The sequence below is a fragment of the Trichoderma gamsii genome (genome assembly GCF_001481775.2).
Source record: "Trichoderma gamsii strain T6085 chromosome Unknown Scaffold_4.2, whole genome shotgun sequence".
Taxonomy (NCBI): Eukaryota; Fungi; Ascomycota; class Sordariomycetes; order Hypocreales; family Hypocreaceae; genus Trichoderma; species Trichoderma gamsii.
In genome coordinates this window covers 196,829-218,163 of record NW_020171341.1, presented here as the reverse complement: position 1 = coordinate 218,163, position 21,335 = coordinate 196,829, and the positions used below count along the sequence as shown (strand labels likewise).

The following is a 21,335-nucleotide window of genomic DNA, read 5'->3' as shown; positions in this document are numbered from 1 at the left end:
TGTTGCTGTTTGAGCGTAGAGAGAAAGTGTGTGTGTGACGTGTTGGCAGGGCTGAAGCTGTGAAATTGGTGACGATGATGTGTGTTTTGGTGGTGAGTTTTTGGGGGAATTGAGGTTTAGCGCTTTAGAAGTGCATAGCCTCGTGGCTTTTGCGGTCTAGTCTACTTCCGTAGGTAGTTTTAGTTTGGGGCAGGGGTGTCGTGTCGAGTCAACTATTTTACGGGGACGAGAGATCTCTAAATGACTCCCATTTTGAGGGCAGTGATTGGGCGAGCTTTGGAGCTGTGACCACCTCGATTTTTAGAAGCCATCTCAAACTGCTACTGTACTGTACTGTACTGTACTGTACGTAGTTGCAATGGACTTGATGCTATGTTCTTAGCGCCATCTATGACGAACGGTAGTTGGTGAGTTGGTGATTTGTACAAGCGTTTTGCTGTGAAGACGCTAAAACGAGCCACGCGGGCTTCAATGGCACGGCACGGCGCACAGCCCGCCAAGGCTTGTAGTCCGTAGGTGTGGCTTGCGAGCCGAGGCTGGGCGGGATGTCAATATTGACTGGACCTAAGTAGTAGTAAATTGAATGCCGTGAGTGAGTGAGTAACACTTGGGCATTTCCAATCAAAAGTCTCTTGCGCATGGCATGGCATACATGGTTCGGAGAAAGCGACGTGGGACGCGTTGCCGGAAAGGGAATATTTGGACTGCAGTCTAGCTGGTGGCGAAAATGTCATGTTTCTATCTTGGGAGGGTTGGATGGAGAGATGGGATGGAGGGGGGGGCATCGGCACCTGCTGCACGGCCGATTGTTTCTCAGTTTTTTCTGTAACGTGTGCTACTAGTTAGAGCGTTTCATGGCCCATCATTCTAGTGTTTCCAACTGCTGGGTCTGACAGAAATGCGTACCCGCTTCTTAGGTGTGGTTCTTGATAGCATTGATTTTAACTGTGTTGGATGTTGTTGGCTGCAGACACTAAAGCAAGGTACACGTTGCTGCCCCAAGGCCCTACTGTAAAGTACTAAACTAATGGTTTCTACTAGTACGAGTAGTATCAAACAGCCAATATCCCACTTTTGTCTTGTATTGTCTTGCAATCCAGTTTTCCTTCGTGTGTTGTTTTCTTGTTCGGCCCGCAGGCGGTGCCCAGGCCGAGCAAAGAGGCAGCCCATAGCGCCCAGACCCAGCACTTTGTCCGTATACGCGCAAAGCTTCACCGCAAAAGCTATCCATGGCTTTCTTCTTTCTTCTTCTTTTCACTGCCTGTATAGCTGTACATTGCTTCCTTGTCATCACGTCATAATTCACAAAATTTGCAGCTCATCTACGATTTCCAATAGTCATCAATATCACAAAAAAATCCATCAGCACACGCCCCCTCCCTCATGAATTACAAGTACAGCGTTCGCAGGGCTGTCAAAAAATTGCCCAGGGGTCCCCCCCCCCCACCCCAGTCAAGTTTTAGCGTACCCGTCAAAGATCCTTGTCCAGCTGGAAGACACCAGCGCCGTCAAAATTAATCAATCTTTGCCAATGCCGTCGCCGAGCCAGTTGTTTTGTCCCGACGAGCCGGGGACCAACCAAGGAGGCCCCATTGGGGGAGAATGGAGACTAGCTCTCGGACCGTTTCACCAGGCCAGGATCTCCATCACCATGCGAGAACCGACAAGGGAATCATCGTTCCCTGGGACGGCCTTGGGTATCATCAACGTTGGAAGATCAAGTAGGGATCTGCTTGATACGGACAGATGGATGGCCTCTTCCTTCCCGCTGTCAAGGGCACCCGTAGCCAGTCGGCTTTTGACGATGAGCAGAAGCAGGGAGATATTGGAGGGTGCCTAATATACGAGTCTTTGGTTATGCTTCGCTCTGGGCCCAGTCCCTGCTCGGAGCCGAGATTTAGGTTGCGATTTTGCTTCTCCCGGGGCCGAGACTCTGTTTTGCTTTGGGGGGTTTTTTTTTTAATATATTCCGCCGCATGATACTGCTACCATGGTTGTAAAGGGAGCTGGTTGAGCCGCGAATGGCCATAAGATGCGAGATGTCCTGGTGATGTTATCATTTGTCATGACTCTTCTTCCGAAGCGACTTCTTCAGCTATCATCGTACAACGCAAAGACTTGGCAGAAAAAGATAGCTCATTCAAGTCTTAACGCTTTGACTAGTTTGCATCCATGCCTGGACATATTGTCTTGTATACCCATCAAAGGCGTGGACAAGCTAACAAAACATCTCCCGTGTGTATTAAAACACATCATACCTATGAAGCCCAACTATCACATGGACTATACAAGCTGCTGCCCAATTATCCGTAGACTGAGGGGGTGAAACGGTTTGAACAGTTTATATGGCATATGAAAAAGCTGCCGAGACAAGGGCAAGATAATAATGAACGCAAAAAAAAAAAAAAGATTAAACAGGAAATATACCCCAACGCCACGCCATCATATCCCGAACATAACCTCTTCCGCACCCGTATTCACTTCACCCGTATCATCCACCCTGCGAGGAAGATCCCAGCGCGTCTCCAAGTTGTTACGCAGACAGCTCCTATTTGATGGCCGTTGTACTGGTGTATGGTCTGTTTGTCGTGCAGCTCCCGCAGCACATCATCCGCCCCTGGAGCAAGATCTTAGCGCGTCTCCGCGTATTCACGCAGACAGCTCCTCAGTGGTGGCCGTTGTACTGGCATATAACATGTTGACTGTACAGCTCCCGTATCATACACCACTCGAACAAGGTCCTAGCGCGTCTCCGAGTAGTCATTGAGTGCTACACAGACAGCTCCTCTGTGGTGGCCGTTGTATTGGCGTATAATTTGTTGGCTGTGCAGCTCCCATAGCCGGGCATAGTGATCAGAGCATGCCGTCACCAGATATGCAGAGTCTGCGCTGAACGCGCAGTCCCATACCCACCGTTGATGCCCAGTCAGCGTGGCCTCGAGAGGCAGCGGTCTCGGTTCGTCCGTCTTGCCATCTATTCGCGGCTTTACATCTTTAATCTCCCAGATCTTGGCTGTGTGGTCCGCGCTGCATGTTGCCAGCTTCTTCACGTCGGGAGAAAGCAGAATTCGCGTAATGTACTCTTTGTGAGCGTTAAAATGCGTCACCGGGAGCAGCTCTGTCTGTTCGTAGTTTTGGCGAAGATGCCATATGAATACATTGCCCTGAGAGAATGTCAGTTAATTTGAAGGGGTCGATAGCTTGGCATTGCAGCTTCTGCACTGGACGTACTGCTGTATTCGCAGCGCATAACAGGGATCCGTCGCTGGCAACCGTTACGCTCGATACCGACACGTCTTCTTCAGGAATAAGCTCGTGTGCGCAAGTATTCTCAGCCAGATCCCATATCCTCACGCTACCCGACCTATCGCAGCTTATAATTTCGCCTTGATTTGGGTGAATGACGACGTCGTTGGCAGGGGAACCGTGGTTGTAGCTCCTCTGTACTGAGCCCGTCCGGGTTTCCCAGATCTTGACGCAGCCATCCTCGGAGCTCGTTACCATCCATTTACCTTCGCAGTGAAAGGCTACTCCAGTGATATTCCCCGTATGTCCCTCAAATGTAAGAAGCGGATTAGGATTCGTAGATTTGATATCGTACAGCTTCACTGTATGGTGGCCGGCCGCGGCGAGGTACCTCTTGTCGGGAGAGATACATAGACGGTTGACCTGGGAGTCTGGGTGTTGAATCGTGCGGGAGCATATCCCCGATAAAGCCTCCCAAAATCTGCATTGCGTCAGTTAGCATCGGGCGTAAAGGAAGTTGCTTTGCCGTGGGTTTGCGAACCGGATCGTGTGGTCGTAACCCGCTGTCGAACATTGTTAGCTCCCAAGTTCGCGACAACTGGTGGGGGAGAGGGGGTTTAGGACTGACCTGTGCATAGAATTACAGACATGGCGGCCGCTAGTAACGATGATACGCGCACTTGGTCGCCAGATGAGATATTATGTAGTTGTGAAGTAGAGTTGAAGTGCTCGAGGTCCGTTTGGCGAGGCTGTGGACGAGTCTTGTTCCGAAGAGAGCCCGGCCCGCAGCTGCCTCACACTACTAGACCAGCGACCATTTACACCGCCGAGGCATGAGCAGCTTCCAACATCAACAACAAATGCAAGAAAATTTGGCTGAGAATGCACTCAATCACCCGCCGTGATGAAAATTCATTGCAATAGGATGCATTCTTGCAGCTTGTGCTCCTTCGCCAGCTGTTTCAGATGAAAACACGTGACGAACCGCAGATGCGTCTGCCCGTCGGCTCCAGGATGGCATCGGCTCAAGCTGTCACTTCACAAGGCACTATTCTCAATATCGACCTCGTTTCTTGTCTGTCTTCACTCCCACGACGGGGTCTTACTCGGTCCCGAGCTTGATATACAATTTAGCCGAGTGGCTACCTAGGGAACTGAATTAAGGACGCGGCACTCCCTTGCTGGCTGCTCCATTACCTGCTCGGATGATGTGTCAATCGTCTTTTGGCATTGGCGTGGGACAAGAAGCCAAGAACAGCATTCAATGTGAATGAGTTTCGTCCAGACCCTTTTGCCGCTGACTATTCCTCCCTTGATTTACGTATGCATATGTCCATTTGTGACGCTACTATTCACTGGTTCAACCTACTTTCAGCTGGGCTGGGGAAAACGCCTTTGAGATCTATCGATTCGTATACATTGATCTATCTTTGTGATATAGCCTTTCCTATTTTTGCAAGTTACGCCTCCCCTTGAAAATTCCACCGGTTAACAGCCAGCCGCCCAATTTGAGTGGTCAAGTTCGACCATCCTGCAAGCATCTCAAGTGAGAGCTTTCTACATCATATATAAGAATGAACTCCACCTTTCCCCCCCATGTAACCACACCCAAAGGCTACAAGGCCTCTCCGTTTTGAGCAAAAAAGAAGACAAAAGAAAGAAAGAGGGATATACGAAGGGAATCAAATCCGAAAGTATTCGTGTGGATGCGTGGCACCTGAAAGTTCTATCCAACGCAGCCTATCTGCGTTTTGAACAGACGCCTGCAGGCCTGTGACCTGAGCCTGAACTTGGCCGATTATCTTGTCCTGTTGATGGCCTGCCGCTCTGGCAGGCAAAAGGCGAAGTCGATGCTGATGACAGATCTTGATAGTTGGACGGAACAAATCTGACAAGCGACCCCCCACAGTACTCGCAGCTGGGTCTTCATCTCCTGTCTCAGCGATCACATCAATTGAAGTATATGGAGATGATCAACACTCACTGTCTAATACTGCACATGTCGCAGGTGATTGGCACCAGGTCTGGTTTCATGCCAACGGCGAATTGAGACGACATGGCTATCAAGCTAACGGCAGTCTTATTCCAAGCGGAGACTCAAGTGGTTGAGAGATGGCTGTTGAAGACCAGCTATTGTGTTATTTTACAGTTTTGATTCTTGCTGGGAATATATGCGGCGGAAGCGCTGCTTAAATACTAACATGTACGCTACCAAAGACATAGGGAGCTACGCAATAGTCGACGTTGCGTATTTGCCTCTAAGCTTTCCGAATGACCAAGAATCCTTTGACCGCCTCGATCATCTTCGGCAATAGAGGAGGCCAGCTCAACTGCTGCAAGAAACCTCACCGATGTCTCTGTTCCAGCTTGTGTGGTTGCCTCGACATATAGTTGAGGCAACTAGGCCAAAGCAACGTGATACCGACCCGCCCAGCTGGACATGAGTTCTATCTAGAATCATCTGCTTGAGCTGATATCAGGCTGTGGGCTTCTATGCGCCACCGTCACAGACAGAGCTCTCGACAGCGTTGACCAAGTTTTACCGCCTCGTCAAGTACCTCCTTGCTCCTTCAATCCATCGTTCTCGCCGAATAAAAGGCTTGGTAGCCACGACTTTACCATACAATGGACCGACGTGAGCGCCCAATTGTGACAACAGGCTCACACGCTGTCCTCTCTCAACCGGTCCGCTCTGTTTTGTGTGAAGATAATGGCGCTGAGATGATGCAGCCACCCGCGATGGTGATCGGAACCCAGCCCTCTCATTTGCCCGTAGCCGGACCGGTGAAGCCTCTGAGGATGCTCTATCGAATCATACCACTTCGCTAGCTGGGCTTTACCGTCTCATTGCCGAGGGTGCTGGAGTTTCAGCCGCAAAGCGGGCGTCTGCAAGATGACGATTTGTCCAATTTGGCAGCCATGGCATCCTTCCTCTTTATATCGCTGAACGGAAGAGGCGGCTATTGCACTCCTATCGCCCACTGCAACGGCTAACCATTGGGCGCGTTATCCGTCCCTGGCTGTCTCGATAGTGATGGATCCGACGTAGCGGCTGGTGTACCGGAACACAAACCGCATGCAGGCTTTCCCTGGTGGCATGTTCTCCGCCGAAAGGGCATTTGGCTGGGCAAGGCGCGACTTTCAATGCCAGTCACCAGGCCTATATCGGCAACCCTCTTGGCTCCCTCCCCTACCGATATGGACCAAACAATACGAGCCACGAGTCGAAATCCGTTTTGTGTACCCTCCCGTTTCTCTGGAGTCAGGCAGCCAGTAGCATTCAGCTGGCATTTCTCAGAACGAACCCCCCATCTAGCCTCGTTCCCTGATCCTCTTGCACCTTTACAGAGTACCATGAAGCTATGTCATGCCAATCCCGCTGCTGAAGAGCAAGGACGCTTTCAATGATCGACTCAAGGAAAGCTGCATTAGGAATCAACCGATGCAGATAGCCATCCCGAAACCTTTTCATCGGCCCGCCACGTGGGGACCCGTTGCCGTTCTCCGCCAAATCAAATCTCTTGCCTTCCATCCTGACCCTGTCGCAGCACAGCTCTTCGGCTGCTCACCGGTTTTTCCTCATTTAACTTGTGCGCCCATCATGTGGCGTGGAAAGACGCCATTCTCGGATCTAGGTCTCCGACACGCGGCTTCTTGCTTCGCGTAGGAAATCAACTATATCGAAGGAAAGGGGTAGTAGAGAAAGACGGAAAGCGGCCTGGCTTGAGGGCATTTAATGTTCTCTGCAAGGAAGTATAAGGTAAAAAAAACGGTTTACGCAAACAGCTGAGGCCTCAAAAGAAGGAAGCCACTAGGTTCCTTCACCTGTGTAACACGAAGCTATCCGACGATACACTCCTTTCCCTCGCCCAACTTTTTTTGCTCTCATTATTCTAGACAAGCGGTGACTCAAGCTCCCGTCCCGTTTGACAGCCGCGAAATTAACAATCTGCGGGTAAGCGTCGTCGGAAAATGTGTAACAAGTACACATATAATGTATACGATGGGAGAGTGACTATATTGAGCCACTCGATTTGTTGGAACTTGCCCGAGAACTCGTCCACATCAATCAGGCTCTTTTTATACTCATCTGGTAACGAAGCCCTGTTGATTTTGAGAATTGGGGGGAGAAAAAGGGAGGGGGGGCTCATCGCCATGGCTTGCTTATCAATCTGCTAAAGTTATTTGATCCTCATGAGAGCGGAAGATATCTCTACTACTACCTCTTTTGTAGATACTCTACACGTGCAATATGACAATGCTGCATTTACTACGCAGTTAAAGCCGCTTCAGAAGAATGTGAAGCGAAAATATATATATGTTGTTTTCACTTGCAAATTACTCAAAAATATTTACCTCCGTTCAATCAGCCAGAGACAAGAGATATCAATAGCACAAGGTGTACCAAGTAAATAGCCAAGCCTTCTTGGCAAACAGAGGAGAGACAAGGACTCGTGATTAAAGACTGTAACGCCCAAAAGCCCCCTTGGACGTACCACTGGTATTACGGCGCTGACGAAAACATCCCCGTAGCGAGGACGTGATTGGCCATGAGGCGTTGAGCCTGTGAAGCATTCGGGGTTTAGGCTGCTTTCTCTTCTTTGCGGTCAGTAGCACCTTGGTACTGTGGCTGCATCTAAGCAAGGGGGCCCAAGCGAGGCGAAAGTATTGAGTGATACAGTTTGGTAGACGAAGTTATAAAAAGGTCGGTAAAAACAATTTAGGCTCACATCACACGAATAACGTCACAACAAGAAAAGAACCTAGACCAAGTAACGGATATGTAGAACAATTGATTTCAATTTATTGGCTTCCCTTCCTGGGTAAAGATATATTTTCTCTTTACAGCCCTATTACAAAGGAAATAATCAGAGACCCCCTAACGAGACGACAAATTAAGAAATTCGTAACCATAGAGTTTCAGGTAGATAAAGAACAGCAAGTACATGAAATATAAACCGTCAAAGAGCCGTCACAATGGAGAGAGTCGCATCATTAGAGATCGATGACCAGAGCTGAGAATCAGTATCTGACGCCGATAACCAATGATGGCTGCCAATCGCAAGCGGCTCGCAAATTTGTGAAATACCGAGGCGCCAACAGTAAAAGACTGGGAAGCAAAGTCCTGACAACGGAATCTCTTCGTATAGTAGGGGGGTAAAAGGGGAAAATAATCGTTTAAGACAAAGAAAGAAAAGAAAGAAAGAAGAAGAGGGAAGGATAGAAAGAAATAAGAAAAGTGATCAAAATCGACCAACAATAAATCGACAGCTGTACACACAAGAGCCTCCTCGAGAAGAATCTTTGAAATAGAGCCCGCGATATCTATAGAGTTGGAGCGGTTGCAATCAGAGCAGACATAACAGCAACTCCTCCAATCGCCGCATATCCAAAGATTTCTACAGCTCTACGCAGGCGCTTTACGTGTGGCTCGCCATGTCCAGGGTGATGGTCGTCAATGTCCATTGCAGAGTCATCACGAGTCTGAGGGTCAAGTGGAGATGGATCTCGTTCAGCAAAAGAAATTTCCTCGGCGGTCAGTTCTGATATCTCTTCGGCTTTGCGCTTGCCATTGGAGGATTTCTCTTGCTGATCTAAGGGCTGGCCAGCGCCCGTCTCCGGAGCAGTAGCCAAAGCTTGTTGCTGCTGCTGTTGGGCAATTGCAGTTTTCGTTACTTCAAACTGATAAGCAGAAGTCTCGTCGAGGTCTAGAGGAGGGGTGGCATTCTGTTGCCCAGGATGCTCTTTGAGAGGTGAATTGAGAAAATCAGCACCCGAATCTAGGAGAAGACTGGATGCGGTTGCTCGGTTGAGAGCAACGTCCTCTGGCCAAAATTTAGGCTCAACGAACCCAAGAGCCGGCGGAGAGTGAACGTCTGACGGAAGCTCAACTGAAGCCGCATCATTGTTGATGTCGGTGGCTGCATTGTTGTGATTCACAGAAACTTCCTGGGACCGGAAAGTATCGTTGAATGAGGGCAGGTGCACGCCTACCGCAGGATCATCCGGTGCCGCGGCTGCGTTTGATGCTGAGAGGATGGGTGGAAGACAGTCATTTTCGAATCTATCCACAATTTCGGCCTCGTGGACTACAGTGCCCTCGACGTGAGCTGCGGTGTGGTCGTCGCCTAAGAAACTGCGTCTTAGGGTTTGATCAAGAGAGCAAGTCGAACGATCTTGGAAAGCGCTTCGTTAGCTGTGCTGCACTCTGTAGAATTTGGGAAGGCGGCATGAGAAGGCTTACCATCGTTGTCTTCCGACATATAACTTTCTTCGTAATCGTCTCCGTAGAAAAGAGCGTCTTCGTCTGGAGTAGGCGCCGATTCTAGAATTTTCAGCCTCATTTGATCTTGGATAGCCCTGGGAGATAAAGGACCATCTTCATGTTCGAGTTCGGGCTCAGATGAATCCATCTCATGGTCAGATTCAATGGTGATGACAGCATTGTCCGAGACCATAAAGTTGGGATCTGGGCGTATACCATGATCGTGCAGTATTTTGGAGGAGCTCCGAATGGCATTATCTTCATCGGAGTAAGCCTCATCATCACTATCGTCTGGTACTCGAAAAACGGTCGGGCCCTGAAGGGAGCTACTGGCACATTAGAAGAGGTAGTTGAAGAGAGTGGGAATACGAATATAGGCTGGTTACATACCTGGGTGGGCCAAACTGAATTCCGGCTCGCATGACGCAGGCTTGGTTAGTTTCCGATCCCCGATCTATGGGAATGCCAAACTGAATGAGATCTCCGTCCTTGATCACTTGAGCTTGGTGCTTTTTCAAGCGGGTGTTGTTGAAGAATGTGCCGTGGAGAGAGCCGATATCCTTGATGAAGACGCTCTGCATATGTATTAGCTGGGAACATCTTCGCGGTCTAAAAAGGGCAAGAGAAAGTAGCCTACGTGGGACTGCGGATCGAAGATAAGCTTGGCATGATCTCTGGACATGACGGCGGAGTCGATCCAGCCATTATCCTCTCGGGCGGCGTATACGCCATTCTTTTTACTCATGCGCCCCAGTGGGATTGTGGTATTTGACTTTGTGAGTAACAGGCTGCGTGTTGGAAACGCAAAATCAGGGCTTGGGTTGACAACCGTTAAGCGAACCAGAGCTGCATCCAAGTTAGACTTTGAAAGGATGGAGCGCTGCGGCGCATCCAAGGGATGGCGTGACGTACCTTCGTCACGATAGACTGATTGTGCCATGATGGTCGAGGTCCAGATTGGCGTAGGCTTCTGCGATGTATGCTGAGGTGGGCGAATTCGGTCCGAATCAAGAGATATATTCGACGTGGTTACGATTTCCGATCGATCTGGACGTTTGGCTTCCTGAACTGGCCCAAGCTATCGATATCCGTACAAATGGTGATTTCCGGCCTGCTTCTGCTCCCTTTGGCGGATGGGCACATCCAACCAGACGGAAGAAGAAAGAAGAAGCAAGTACTAGAGGTTCCAGCCAGCGGAAAAGAAGAAGGCGAAGACACAAGATAAGAGAGAAGAGAAGACGGAAAATAGAACGTGGGTGGCTGAGTGAAGTTATTTGCACAGAGGGGAGGCAGTTCGAAGTGAAGGACAAGGTGGGGCTCGGGTCACTACGGGAGTTTAATGCTAGTAGGTACAGCGAGTCGTGCCAAAGGCTGAGGGTAACTGGAGCCGGTACCCAGCAGGTACAGGCTGTCTTGCTCTGCGTACCTCGACCGGTTGTATCTGCAGCGGGTTGGCAGCTGTTTGGGTGCCGAGTGGAAGGGAATCCAGGGAGACATTTGTCTGCTCGTCCGTCTGACGCTCTGCAGCTTCCCAAGGGAGACATAAGCAGTACCAGACCGGCCGATGCAGCATACATGTAAGGTACCTGTGGTTTGACACCAGGTCCGCCGCGGCCGCTACCAGCCAGTGCCCATAACCCACAACAGGGGACGGGAGCAGCTGCATAGCGCCTGGCAGCAGTGGTGTTTCAGCGCCTGAGTGGTCCAGCCCCAGGCAGCCTAGGCAGCCCCAGGCAGAAGCGGGCAGCGATAAGCCCCGCGGTGGATGGCTTATCGGAGCTTGGGTGGGGCGCGAGTATGTCACTGCCGTCGTACATTTGCACGTCGACGAGTATTTGCGACGTAGCCGCCGTCACCGAAGCAGCAGAGCAAAGGGGCACCCATATACGACGAGCACGAGCCGCAAGTGCAGCATCACCGACGGCACAGATGGAGTTGTTGAAGAGTTGCACGATGGGCTCCAAGTGAGATTTGTCGAAGCAGCCTGCGGGCCCAGCAGGCGTATGCGCGGCTTGCCAGGTGGACGAGTGGCGTTGCGCCCAGCACCACCAACAGAGCATGTACAAGAGCTGCGAAGTGGTGCGTCGGGACTCTAACAAAGGGTTTTAATACATAGTCCCTGTGTTGGTTCGATGAATGCGGCCAGCCCTGCTGCTGCTCTGCTTGACTCTTGGCGCTAGGCTCTGTCAATACAAACGTGACTCTATTGTAATGGTTCTGCATCGATATACGGGAGGTCCTAAGCCAACAAGGGTCCTCGGCCAGGGTCCACGGTCCACGGTCCACAGTACTACTGGCTCTATTAATATTATCTGTACCAGCAGCATCTGACTTGTTTGCTAGGTTCCGCTTGCCGCGGTGGCCCCCAGGCCGTAGAATGCTGTTTCCTGAGCAGTTCATCGCAACAAGCAGCATGGCTAAATTGGCGAATATCGTTTTTCCCAGGCTGAGGTAGTGCTGCAGCGTAAGGGGCAGAGTGGATGTGCTTCTTGCATACCAGACGGAGCAAACCCGCCGCCACCGTCACTCGAGGCTCTGCGGCTCTTCTGCAACACTAAAAAATCCCTCGCCATCTGCCCGTTCATTAATAAAGCGTTCAAGTTTCAACACCAGCTCTGCTGACCCGATGCCCAAAGTCGCGAGACATGCCCCACCACCCTTGCATCCCGCCTAGCGCATGTACCTTTGCGCAGCTTCAAGCTTCAACCGTCACAAATCAGCACTGCAGCACGTGGAATAGGCCGAGTAGGTGTGTGGTGTAAGCCAAAGCAGATGAAGTACTCTTCCGGGAGTATTCACCGAATCAAGCGACAGCGAAATACAGGCACTGGTAATATGCGCAGTCCAGTACATATTCAAAGTCAAGTCGGCCAGTACCGATCATGGAGTTGGCACTGAGAAACCGGCTTTGTGGAAGCCCGTCCTGGCGCGTAAAGTGGCTACAGCATATGACGCATGACCAGCAGGGATGTTGCGTCTTTTGCGGAGTACCTAGGTAGCTCAAGATGCCGCCGGGACGTGCACAGAGGTACAGAGATTCCTCCAAACCATCAATTTGTCGTCACTGTGTTGCCCGCCCAATATCGAGGCTTGCCTTTGTTTGCATTATCGCAGGTTGAGGCGAAAGCGAGCCCAAAGTAGTCCTAGAGAGCAGAGCCAAAAGCGAAATATCCAACAAACAATATTTTGTCCTTTCCCGGAAAGCCTATTCGATTGCAGCTCTCGGTACCGATGGACTGTAGCACCTTGAAGTCCACATCCAAGGCACCGGAGATAAAGTGCCCAGTAGAGTTATACATGTTGTCTATAATTTCTAATACACGATACCAAGGTCTCGTCCCACTCTGGCCAGCTCCTGCAGCTCTCACATGTCTGCCGATCAAGGGCCATCTGGTCATTGCCCTAAGCATGTACCGGCTACATGCCCCGAACAGCCTAGCGCGCAGCATCTCACCCACGTTCCAGGTAGCGGCGACATAGAGCTCTCGCGGGACGGTCATCCGGGCAGGCGCGCACAAACTGACGCCACCGAGCCACTCAGCTCTTCTTAAATCTTCCCTGTTTCTCTCCCTCGCCCTCTTCGCCTCACCTGAGCTATTCTCGTCCCTTAACATCATTTCACGCCTCGTATTTAAGTCTTGCTCTCGCTGTTCTGCTCCCAACTTGCTCTGCATCTCGACGCTTGCCCAGGATTCCCATGGACGGTCTACTTCACGATACCCTCACCAGACTAGCATCCGAAGCACTCGCAAGCAACCTGCGACCCTACAGAAGCAAGCGCAAATTGACGTGACGCCGCCCGAGCCTTCACTAATCTGACCGAAGCGAAGGGGAGAGCAAAAGGCTGGTTATCAAAGGCTACAGAAGTGGAACAGTGGGGCGTTGGATTCCATACGTTCTCCCTACTCCATTCCTACCGACTTGAAGATTCGGCGCAGCCTCATCAATTCTATATCCAAACTCAAAATTTCCACAGCCAGTTTTTACAACCATCTAGCAAACTCTCTCTCTCTCTCTCTCTCTCTCTCTCTTTCATTACTCCTCATACAATACTACTCACAGCTACTCTTCTCCAGCCAGCGAGCGAGTTCTCAAGATGATGAACCACGCTCGAGTCAAGGCCCTCAAGGGCAATGGAAAGACCGTCTCCAAAAAGGCCATCAAATCCGGTCGTGCGTCAGGAAGCCAAACGCCGCGAAGCTCTCCTCTTCCATCGCTGTTAACGTCGCCCACCCATTCCGCGGCGCACAGCCGCGTCACTTCCGATGTCAGCGATGATGACGGCGATTTTGAATTAGACGACATGGCATCGAGTGTCTACTCCGGGGAGTCTATCGACGAAAATGAAGACGAGCCGCATGCTCCAGTTTTCGATACAAGAGCTCTTATTGACGGCCTCCGAGATCGAAAACGCAATAACAGCGAGATGCGAGATTATTTCCTGAGTGCCTACATCAAGGCAGTTCGCAACAATTATACCGCCGAAACTCATCTTTGGCTAGACGATGCCGCAAATGAGCTAGCAGAACTTTTCCTTCACGACTCAAATCGTGCGGCCACAGCCAAGGAACGCCTCTTAAGTCTGCATGCTTTTGCTCTCACGGTCGGGACGGTCGGAACGCTAGAGATCTTCGATGGAGCTCAGAGGATACTCAAGCAAGTAATGATGGATGACGACGATGATGACTGCCGCATCTTTGCAATTTACGCGCTCTGCATGACAGTCTTATACGGCGGTGGTCTAGAAGAGGCCGCCCTAGAGGTGATGGAGTTTTTTGTTGAGATTGTGCGAACCGATGGAGAGTCAATCGAGGCTCATGACAATGTTGAGGTTGTTGCAGCCGCTCTTCAAGGCTGGTGCTTCGTTGCCGGCCATGTGGCTGACTTGTCCGATTATGCCGATGCCGCCATGGATGCGTTTGTGGATCAACTGGACAGTGATGACGTTGATATTCTGTCCAATGCTGGTGGTTGCATTGCCCTCGTCTTCGAGGCATCACGGCACCACATTGAAGAGACTGGCGAGCCGTTTCAGCTCCAGTACGACCCGCAAAGGCTGGCCGGTCGTCTGAGCGAACTGGCTAAACTGAGTGCTAAATCAGTATCGAGAAAGCACCGCCGGAGCTTACGAGAGAACCTGCTTAGTGTGGTAACCTCTCTCGAGAGGGGCGTTGGCCCTTTCTACTCTACTGCTATATACGTTCCCGAAAAGGGCGAACATGTACCCGTCGCGCAACGCACCGATGATGGCCAGGCAGAGTACGGTTATCGGTGCAAGCTGAGGCTTGGCAATCACGTTGCCAAGATCGACACTTGGTCTCTCTATTTCAGAACAAACCTCATGAGAGTCATTTTCAAGGCTGGGCTCCAGCATCACGTCTTTATCAACCCGGTTGTCACCGAATGCTTGGAGGACGCACATTTTATACAAGACTACTCGCCCCCTCCAAGAGGTACAAAGGGTAGAAAGAAGTAGCCAGGCGCGTTACCCACTACATAGGCAATTCACCCGGTTATTGCTATCTTATCTTCTTTGACTCTTATCAGTTCCAATATGCAGCACCTGGCAAATATGCTGTGCTATTGAGGAGCTGTTCCTCATCTTTTCTTCTTAACATCTCTTCTTTTTGCTCTTTTCGAGTTTGGAATACGGAGCGGATTACTTGTTAGAATTGTAATTATCAACACCATTTTGACTTTATCTTGTCAAAGTCTCTATACTATTGTTTGTTTGGTGGTGTCAAGTTTGGCGAGATGAGACGGGCTAGGCTTTCGTGTGCGACTTTTCAAGACTGTAAAGTAACCTATATAAGCTTGCAATCATTCTATATTTTGTATTTCCACACGACTTTGGGTACAACAGTAGCGGAATCATGTCAGTAAGAGTAGTTTGTAGTTGTCAGTAGTAATTGTTCTAATAACCAGTAATGAGTGTTAACTATTTAACTTGGATATATTTTCGTCCTTTACATCTTTCTCGTCTTATATACCAAGCCCAATTCGGTATTTTTATCCTCATTTTCTCTCCAGCATCTACTTATCAAAGAAGATAAAATTAATGCGCCGAATCCTATGCAGTCTAACGCTTTTACCATGTAATCCTCATATACCCAAAGTCTAAGAGTCGATTACGGCCAAAAACAAATATTGCATGTAGGTCTAACAAAACTTAGGTAAAGTCGTTTCAGCCCATCATTGAACATCAGAACACACCCCCTTCCGTAGAGGCTGCAGCCAAAGGCGCAGTCCAAAGACCATCAGCGCTCCCAAAAGAGTAAGGGACGCCGAGAAGGTTTGGACAGAGACCCAGGTGGTGGTCACGTCTTTTATGGCGCCGCTGGCCGGTCCGCCGGATAAAGCGCTGAAGGAAGCAAAAGCCATCATGAAGCCGATGCGGAGGCCGATGTGGCCCATGTCTGGTGTGGTTTGCGCGACGCAGGCGGATCCGAGAGGGATGAGGCCGCCGGAGAATAGTCCGAATAAGAGGGTGAAAGCAATCATCGAGCTCAAAGTCGTCATGGCGACCCAGCAAAAGGTGATTCCGGCGGTTAAGACGCCCATTACAAATAAAACATTGAATCTGAAAAGAAATGTCAGCGAATCACATACAAGCGAGTTGAATCGGCCTGTCGTCCCCCGTCCCGGGAGCAAAGTGGGGAAAACTTACCGGCCGAAGCGGTCCGCGATCCAGCCGCTCCCCACACGGCCGACGAAAGAGCCCGCGTATCCAATCGCGAGGAGGCTGTTGGCCATGTCGGATCCCACGCCGTGCTGGATGGCAAACAGAGGGATGAAGTAAAAGGGAATGAGCATGCCGCCGTAGATGAAGAAGAGGGACAGGCAGAGAGCGAAGAAGCGCCACTCAAAGACGGCGTGGCGTATGCTCCCCTCAGAGGAGGACTTTGTCTGGCGGCCCTTGGTGTCGTGGCCGGCGGCGTCGGTGCGCTCCCTGACGAGGAAGCAGGCGATTAGGAGCATGGGGACGGAGATGAGGGCGATAATGCGGTGGACCCAGGGGGCGGGTAGGACGGTAAAGAGCTTGTTGATGATGAGAGGCCAGAAGATGCCGCCGATGGAGGAGCCGGAGAGGGCGATGCCGAGGGCGAGGCCTCGTTTGTGGTTGAACCATTCGGAGATGGCTCCGGTTGCAGGATAGAAACTGGAGAGGTGGAGAGAAGAGGTTAGTGATGATTCTAACGTGTTTGACTCCATTGGTGTTGCTGTTACTAAGATGTTATTAAGAAGAAGAAATCTTACAGCAAAGCGTTGCCGATGCCGAGCAGAATGCCTTGAGACAGCAGATATTGATAGTAGTGAGTAGCAAAGCTGCAGCAAATACAAGAGAGGAGGCACACTGCGGTGCCGGACAACATGAGAGCTCGAGAACCGTATTTATCAAAGATGGGGCCGACGACGGCACCACCGAGGAAGAGAATGAAAAGCTATTGTGGAAAATGGCAACCAGTTAGTACATAATGGGCTATCTCAGTCGTAATTTTGTTGTTGTTGCATACCTGAACACTGCCAATCCAAGTGATGGTGGATGTGGAAAGCCAAGTCCATTGAGTTTCGTAGCGAGCCTGGAAAGTGCCAAAAGAGTTTACAAGTCCTAAGTATGTAACAGGCAGAGATTAGCCCCAATGTGCAATAAAAGAGAGGCGATGTATTATGAAGAAAGAAATATTAGCAGTTAACTTACCGAAAGCAATAGCAAAGTCCAAGAATCCGCCCACCACAACAAGCCAAGCTCGGAAACCACCATCCGGAAGATTGCTGCTACTGCTATGATCGGCAACAATGGGTTCCTCAAGGACTTTGGTCTCTTCACTGCCAGCGAAAGAAGTAGCTGGAGACTCAAGGCCGCCGGGAATAGCCGCTTGAGCGGGCGGGAGGTCGATGATGTAGACTCCCGATGCGATGTCGCGAGCAAATTGAGCGTCTTCCATTGAGATGGAGAGAGAACGAGACATTATCTGATCCAAGAATTAACAAAATTATTAGAAGCTTTTTTTGACTTTTTTTTGTTTTCTTTTGGACCAAAAAGGAGAGTCTGTTCGTCGACGGAAATGTTCCGTTGACAGTTTGCTTGAGCTCAAAAAAGGAGGGAAAAGGAAAAATTGTTGAGATGGAAGCAAAAAGGAGTGGCAGAAGAATGAAGAAGAAAAACGTGGCATAAAAAAATTTTTCTTCTTTCTTCTATTGAAATTCATCCAAAAAGTGCAAACGGATTCAAGGCCATGCATGTTGGGGTTCGGCGGGCGAGGGTAAGGGGCAAGCCAGCGCCTCGCCAGCTGGCAGATTGACGTGGAGGGCTGGGCGCAAGTGATTTCGACGAACGATTCAAATGAGCGATTGATCACGATCTTGCAGCTGATAGCGATACACATTGTCACTTTGGGGATACTTGTTGATATACGGAATATGATAGAGTTGATGGATAGGAGAGAGGTTGCTTTGGAGGCTCATCTTTGAAGTTGAAGTAGAACTTTTCTTCATCTCAAACGGGAAAACGAGTAGGTAGCTTGCCGATATTTAAAAGCTGTATATGGGCATAGAATGTCACAATTCACATTATTATACATCATTCACATTGCGTTCTCTGCTCTTGGAGGCAAGAGGTGGTATTTCTTGAACATTCGTAAAGTCTGATGATAGTACAATTCATATGGGGCAACGAGATATCGTGATTTTTCACAATATCAAGAGCTTGTCTACTACTTAGAGATATCCATTTCTTTTCCATCGCCTATTTTACCTAATGGCAAAGTAATTAACGCCTCCAATTTAAGGAGTTAGCATGCTTTGCCAAGGAACTCCCCAGTACCAACTCGCGGCCCCCATCGCACTAATGCTCATGGTGACAGCCATGAGGAAATTGACGTCGTTGTTATCAAGCAGATCCCAGCCATTTTCAACGATGCGAGAAGGCTTCTCATCACCAAAGCTAGGCTTCCTGTGCTTATTCTTAGGATCGAACTTGTCGACAAACTCATCAGACTCATCAACAGCTGCCGAACCTGTCTTCTCTGTAGCCTTACTACCCTCACCGTGCAGTAAAGAGGCTTTGATATCGGCTCGCTTATCTGAGCCATCGGCCTCGCCAGATACCAAGACGCGGACACCGCCGTCACCTTCGACAATCTTTCCAGAGCGCACATCCCTGACCGAGCGCTGGAATATGGCACCGAGATAGCTGTCCAAGACGCTACCAAGAAGGCCCCACACGACCAGAAAGCCCATTAGCAGCCGTCTATTTTCCGTTGTCCAAGGAATACCACCACCGCGAGTCCAGGCAGCAGATTCTTCGTTGCACATTGGTAGGAATAGCATAGAAGACGTGACGATGATGATAGATCCCAACAGGCCAGCTCCCAAACCCAACAACGTCACACCGCCGTTTGTGCCGCGGGGCACCTTTCGCAGCGTAAGGGATGTGATGAGGCGGGGCTCACTCTTGGACAAAATGCCCAGCTCCGAACTGAACGTGTCGGCCGCAACCGCAGCATAGTTGGCGATGATGCCGATGACAAGGAGATCGCCTCCCCATGAGAAGCACATTGATCCGCTGGGTTCCGGGCCACCTGGAGTTTTGAGGGCCGCAGCTCGAGCGTAGAGCTGGTTGGCATGGAGAACAGACAAGACAGATGCCACGAGCGAATTGGCAAAGACTTGACGATGGGTTAGCTTTTGTTGAGACAGCTAGAGCTTCGACCGTGAGTGACTGCCGTCAACATACCTTGAACATGCGTGCGAGGGCCTTCGCCGCCGGAGGCTCCCTTTGCACTCAGCGTGAGCGTGGCTTTGACATTTTCCTTGACCTGATGCCATCGTTAGCCTCTGTTCTTTTCTGTTTCTTTTGTATACCTAGCTGTAGCGATCAATCGCCATGTTCTTCAACTCACGTGCGTGACTCGCGTGCCCGCCAAAAAGAAGACGACCAGAAGCACAAATGGAAGATTCCACGGGTGGTAGGCATGCGCAATCGCGGTGGCCGTAGCGGCAGCGATGCCTGCTGGCGTCAGCGACTTCTTGCTCCACGCCCTGTACACAAGGGCCGCAACCGCCGGCACGGCAATGACGGGCTTCATGATGCAACGAGGCTGCGCTTTTTCGTCCTACGGGGAGGATTTTTGTCTGTTGATGTTCAGGAGTGAGGCTGTGATGTGAGAGACCGACGGAGGCCGGATGTGGCTAGGCGGCTGCCAGGTCAGCTGTGAGCTTATCGCATCAGCGTCGTATTCTGGAGCTGCCCGCTTGTCAGCTGCTGCCGTCGAGGTTACATGTACCCTCCGAATTCTCGCCTTATTATTACCAGGGTCGCCCAATATAGGCCACGTCCATGTGCCTGGAAATGATAATCATTGACATAGAAAAAAGACATATTTGCTCTATATAGAAACATTTATACGTGGCCATGGCAGAATGAAGCTTATAGATTTGGTTAATCGACACTGGAACGCCTAGGAGATAGCAGTGGGGACTTTCTGGACGCTCAAGTGCTGCACTTTCCGATCGAGTAATTCTGAGTTACCACGTGCTTGCCGCTATCTTAACAAAGAAATTGAAAATTTCGTCTTCTTCATATTCGCTTACATCTCTCGCAGCCTTTTGCAATCATGACGATAAACAATTCCACGCCTCATGGCCCAGTTTCCGCATCACCGACAGCCTCTAGTTGAGGCCCGGAGTCCAATCATCTGCGAGTCTGCTTCTCCTGCTTTCTGTACAACATGGAGAACTCAAAAACCATGTAATGCATCTTCCGTCTTCAGCGTTTCCCTCTGTGCTAACCTTCAACGATCCTACAGTTTTTTCCCTTTGTGAGACTGCGTGAGGGCTCGGATCTTTGGATAGCTCACCCGTTCCATCTCGACCTGTGCGTCACACAACTTACAGATGCTTGTAACACCCAATTCCATCATGGGATCAGCCTGTGATAAAGCGTCTCAAGCATGTTTTTTAACATACAGACTTCATTTATGCTTGAGCTTTCCAAGACAAAAGCATTTATTGCCAAGCTGGGCTTAAACTTCGAGCTGGAGCAATACAGCGCCCATCGTTCTCCACTGGTGCGATCATGACTATATATCAAAGCCAAAACTTCGTTGCGTGCTTTGTGTAACAAAAGATCAACGCCTCCACGTTCGAGCACGCAGCTCAACAACCGGGCTCACCACTGCGCCCACCGCTTCCAAAGCCAGGCGAATCGCGAGCCGCAGGACACTCGACCAAAATGCTACACCAGGGACTAGCCAGCCGCTAGGTCAACGATCCGCGTGGTCTTATATACTCAGCTCCAATTTCGCACCACACGTCAGCCAGGACACGTATAACACACTGTTACACAGTTTCACAGCGGTAACCACTCAACTATACGGGATATATATGTGAGACAGTCGTTGAAGGCTAAAGCAACTACCTCGTGTATTGCGCTTGAGACTGCAGCATTAGCAAACGAGAGCCCTCAAAAGATCAAACTTAGCTGTGTGGCTTGCATGAGGGCACCCTCCTCATAATAGCTGATGTAACATATTTCGCACAAGCCAAACGGTATTCAATATCACGATAGAGAGTATTTGGTTTTCGCCAAGACATCACCAAAAAGAAGATATTGAGAACGAACTGGCCAGAAACAAGGCGGCATGACATGGAAACTAGCATCATTAAAAGGGATAATGAAAGAGAATCCGGTTTCAGTCTTGCTTCAGCGTATCCTATGAGTTCCGCTGTCCCAAACTAGCGGTCAATCATAGAGAACCTATTCCAAAGGAAAGGCTGCCGAGAGTATCAGCAGAAAGCCAATACTCATTTCCATTTCCTCTCC

The 21,335-nt window shown here is 50.1% G+C and overlaps 5 protein-coding genes across 5 annotated transcripts; 1 reads left to right on the top strand and 4 right to left on the bottom strand.

Moving 5' to 3' along the window:
* Positions 1–2,741: 2,741 nt before the first annotated feature.
* On the bottom strand, positions 2,742–3,896 carry TGAM01_v201544 (target-rapamycin complex subunit LST8; the record flags this gene model as incomplete). Its single annotated transcript, XM_018806365.1, has 4 exons — positions 2,742–3,164; positions 3,232–3,727; positions 3,788–3,809; positions 3,875–3,896. The coding sequence occupies 4 exons, from the start codon at positions 3,894–3,896 to the stop codon at positions 2,742–2,744; spliced, it is 963 nt and encodes a 320-aa protein (XP_018660396.1).
* A 4,675-nt stretch (positions 3,897–8,571) lies between these two features.
* On the bottom strand, positions 8,572–10,451 carry TGAM01_v201543 (hypothetical protein; the record flags this gene model as incomplete). The annotated part of the gene is made up of 5 exons (XM_018806366.1): positions 8,572–9,422; positions 9,491–9,837; positions 9,902–10,086; positions 10,149–10,357; positions 10,424–10,451. The coding sequence occupies 5 exons, from the start codon at positions 10,449–10,451 to the stop codon at positions 8,572–8,574; spliced, it is 1,620 nt and encodes a 539-aa protein (XP_018660397.1).
* Positions 10,452–13,607: 3,156 nt separating this feature from the next.
* Positions 13,608–14,987, top strand: TGAM01_v201542 (hypothetical protein; the record flags this gene model as incomplete). Its single annotated transcript, XM_018806367.1, has 1 exon — positions 13,608–14,987. One exon carries the CDS (start codon positions 13,608–13,610, stop codon positions 14,985–14,987), a length of 1,380 nt encoding a protein of 459 aa, XP_018660398.1.
* A 641-nt stretch (positions 14,988–15,628) lies between these two features.
* TGAM01_v201541 (hypothetical protein) lies at positions 15,629–17,481 on the bottom strand (the record flags this gene model as incomplete). The annotated part of the gene is made up of 6 exons (XM_018806368.2): positions 15,629–15,670; positions 15,725–16,091; positions 16,179–16,670; positions 16,769–16,953; positions 17,026–17,120; positions 17,211–17,481. The coding sequence occupies 6 exons, from the start codon at positions 17,479–17,481 to the stop codon at positions 15,629–15,631; spliced, it is 1,452 nt and encodes a 483-aa protein (XP_018660399.2).
* Positions 17,482–18,295: 814 nt separating this feature from the next.
* On the bottom strand, positions 18,296–19,599 carry TGAM01_v201540 (integral membrane protein DUF92; the record flags this gene model as incomplete). The annotated part of the gene is made up of 3 exons (XM_018806369.1): positions 18,296–19,179; positions 19,248–19,329; positions 19,414–19,599. 3 exons carry the CDS (start codon positions 19,597–19,599, stop codon positions 18,296–18,298), a joined length of 1,152 nt encoding a protein of 383 aa, XP_018660400.1.
* Positions 19,600–21,335: the final 1,736 nt, after the last annotated feature.